Raw genomic sequence first — 3,431 nt, forward strand, 5'->3', positions numbered from 1 at the left:
AAACATTATCTGTGTCGGCCAGAAATATCTGCCATAGCTGGCTAAGATTTGAACAAGTCAATTCATTCACTCTCCTGGGTGAAAAGCTATGTCCTGGCCAATGTGGTTTGGAGTATTCCTTCCTGAGTGTACATGTTGGGAACCTTGCTCGTGGTTTCGGTGTTGCCAACGACAGCGGTAGTCGTTGCCTAGCGCTTAGCTAGGCTGGTTGCAGGATTAGTTAGCAAGTTGCACGTACTGTGAGCAGCTCTGCTGCTGGCCTCCAGCAATCATATCATGCCGAGCTAGCTAGTTTCTGTAAAATGTAATCCATGGGTTTATCTGTGGATGGAACTAGCACACATGCAAGTTGTATTGTCAAACGTAATCCGTGGAGTAGAATATCTGGCTAGGGATGATATCTTCTACAGCTGGCTAAGATTTCATAGCTTTGGTGCATGCATATATATTTTTTCGTTCCACGTCCGGATGCACGTGCCTACGTACGTAATGCAACTCTCATGGTGGCAATCATACGTGCGTACGTGATCTAATTCTCCCGATTAAGATTTTTTTGCATGGATTAAGATTTCAAGCCGCAATCATGAACTTGCCCATTTGAGGCTACGTATAGTATAAGAGCATATACATGTCGCTATCCATGTATATGTCTCCATCTCAAAATTGATTACCAGAGGCTAAGAGCATGTTTAGTCCTGCCAACTACTTTCACTCGTCAAACCAGAGGCTAAGAGCAAGTGGGGTACGTACTAACATATGTCGATTTATTCGACATATGTATATACCACACGATCTTCTCTTCACATGCACATCTCATTATTAATTCACGCCCGATATTCCAGGGAACGTGGTCATGTCGACCAAGACAGCGCAGGAGCAGCCCGTCTCGTTGCTCCACCACCTCACGCCTATATAAGCACGCCCACTTTCTTCTTCTTCCTCAAACCAGCTAACGTATTGGGTTAGCCAAGAGCAAGAAATTGGAAAATTGGATAGATCGAGCGGTGGCTACCACGTACTCTGAGGCCTCAAGCTCCAAGAGCATGTCCCGGATTGCCCCGCTCCTGCTGGTGGCGCTGCTCTCCCTAGCCGTGCAGCTCCCGCCGTCCGCGGCTTGCCCATCCTGCCCCAAACCAAAGCCTCCGCCGCCACCGCCGCGTAAGCTGACGCCTCCGCCGTCCGTGCCCTGCCCTCCGCCGCCACACTCTCCCAAGCCTACACCACCGCACACGCCTACCCCAAAGCCAACACCACCTCACACCCCAACCCCCATGCCTACCCCGCCACACACGCCTACCCCCACGCCAACACCGCCTCACACGCCCACGCCACCACACACTCCAACCCCGGTGCCAACACCGCCTCACACGCCCACGCCGCCGCACACCCCAACCCCCGCGCCAACACCGCCGCACACGCCAACCCCTATGCCCACACCGCCGCACACCCCAACCCCCGCGCCAACACCGCCGCACACGCCAATGCCACCCTCCCCAATCCCTCCTACACCAACCCCGGTAACCCCGCCATCACCTATTGTTCCATCCCCGACACCGTCACCGCCATCAGGCAAGTGCCCAGTGGACACGTTGAAGCTACTGGGATGTGTGGATGCGCTCAACGGGTTGGTGCATGCTGTGATAGGTAGCAGTGCAAGCGACACTTGTTGCCCTCTACTGGCCGGCGTGTCCGGTGTTGACGCCGCACTCTGCCTCTGCACCACCATCGAGCTCAAGGCGCTCAACATCAACCTCGTGCTGCCGATCGCCATTCAGGTGCTTGTTAACCAGTGCGGCAAGACAGTGCCTAGCGATTTCCAATGCCCTATGACGCCGCCATCGCCTGTTACCCCACCACCGACCCCTGTTACTCCTTCGCCTACACCAAAAACGCCGCCATCCCCTGTCACCCCACCACCGACCCCTGTTACTCCTTCTCCTACACCGAAAACGCCACCGTCGCCTGTCACCCCACCACCGACCCCTGTTACTCCTTCGCCTACACCGAAAACCCCGCCATCTCCATCACCGCCTGCAACACCGCCGACTCCTATCACTCCTTCGCCTACACCACCATCTCCTATCACTCCACCACCAACTCCGGTTACTCCACCATCACCGCCGATGGGCAAATGCCCAGTTGACACACTGAAGTTGCTAGGGTGTGTGGACGCACTCAATGGACTGGTGCACACGGTGATCGGCAGCAGTGCCAGCGACACCTGTTGCCCACTCTTGTCCGGTGTGGCCGGCCTCGACGCCGCGCTCTGCCTCTGCACCACCATCGAGCTCAAGGCGCTCAACATCAACCTCGTGCTGCCAATTGCCATCCAAGTGCTCGTGAACCAATGCGGCAAGACAGTGCCCAGCGACTTCCAATGCCCTGCGACTCCACCATCGCCGACACCGGTGACGCCGCCATCCCCACCAGTAATGCCGCCCACCCCTGTTACACCGGTTACTCCGCCATCGCCGACACCAATTACACCACCTATTACACCGATTACTCCGCCATCGCCGACACCAATTACACCACCAACGCCACCATCCCCTGTGGCCCCGGCCCCAGTCCCAGCGACGCCACCGCCATCGTCATCAACGGGCAAGTGCCCCATCGACACGCTGAAACTGTTGGGGTGCGTGGACGCACTCAACGGGCTGGTGCACGCGCTAATCGGCAGCAGTGCCAGCGACAAATGCTGCCCGCTGTTATCCGGTGTGGCTGACCTCGACGCAGCCCTATGCCTCTGCACCACCATCAAGCTCAAGGCGCTCAACATCAACCTCGTGCTGCCCATCGCCATCGAGGTGCTCGTCAACCAATGTGGCAAGACAGTGCCCGACGACTTCCAGTGCCCTAGTTAAGCTCCATCAAGTACTATAGTGCTATGAGTATCACCTGCATCTGCATGCAATACAGCCATTAAATCTCTTGGGAGTCACTTATGTAATAATATCTACATGCATGTGCAGCTCTAACTACTTATGATGTGGAGCTGTGGAACATGCATGCATTTTGTTAGTGTAATTGTCTATCAAATAGTAACCGTGTAACGTTTTATCAACTGTGGTCTTCCATTGGTTTGTAGTGTGTTTTTTCCTTTAAATAAAATGTTTTGCACTGTGTAAAATGAACTTTTTCACATGTATGCATGCCTTGTTTCTGTGTTGGGGAAAAATATCAACCCCAAAGATTCACTTTCATTTGATTCTTATCAACAAGTTGATAGTATGCTCCAAATCCATATGGTCTAAACGGACAAAAGAAATATGGATTTTTGCCCTCCCAAATCGTGTCGTTTCCCTCCTGCTTGGAAAGAAGAGATATGAAATAATTGACTAAGACTTGATTTCATTCCACTTTGCTACTGTATTTCTCAACTTGTCATCTTCTATTTCGTCCATTCAAATCTCTTCAGATTGCAGCAATCG

General features: G+C 53.2%; 1 protein-coding gene across 1 annotated transcript; it reads left to right on the forward strand.

The window, feature by feature from the left end:
* Positions 1-929: 929 nt before the first annotated feature.
* On the forward strand, positions 930-3,064 carry LOC125539497 (36.4 kDa proline-rich protein-like). Its single transcript, XM_048702963.1, has one exon. It carries the CDS (start codon positions 1,044-1,046, stop codon positions 2,862-2,864), a length of 1,821 nt encoding a protein of 606 aa, XP_048558920.1. The 5' UTR covers positions 930-1,043; the 3' UTR covers positions 2,865-3,064.
* The last annotated feature ends 367 nt before the right edge of the window (positions 3,065-3,431 follow it).

Source organism: Triticum urartu, chromosome 2, assembly GCF_003073215.2.
Source record: "Triticum urartu cultivar G1812 chromosome 2, Tu2.1, whole genome shotgun sequence".
Classification (NCBI taxonomy): Eukaryota; Viridiplantae; Streptophyta; class Magnoliopsida; order Poales; family Poaceae; genus Triticum; species Triticum urartu.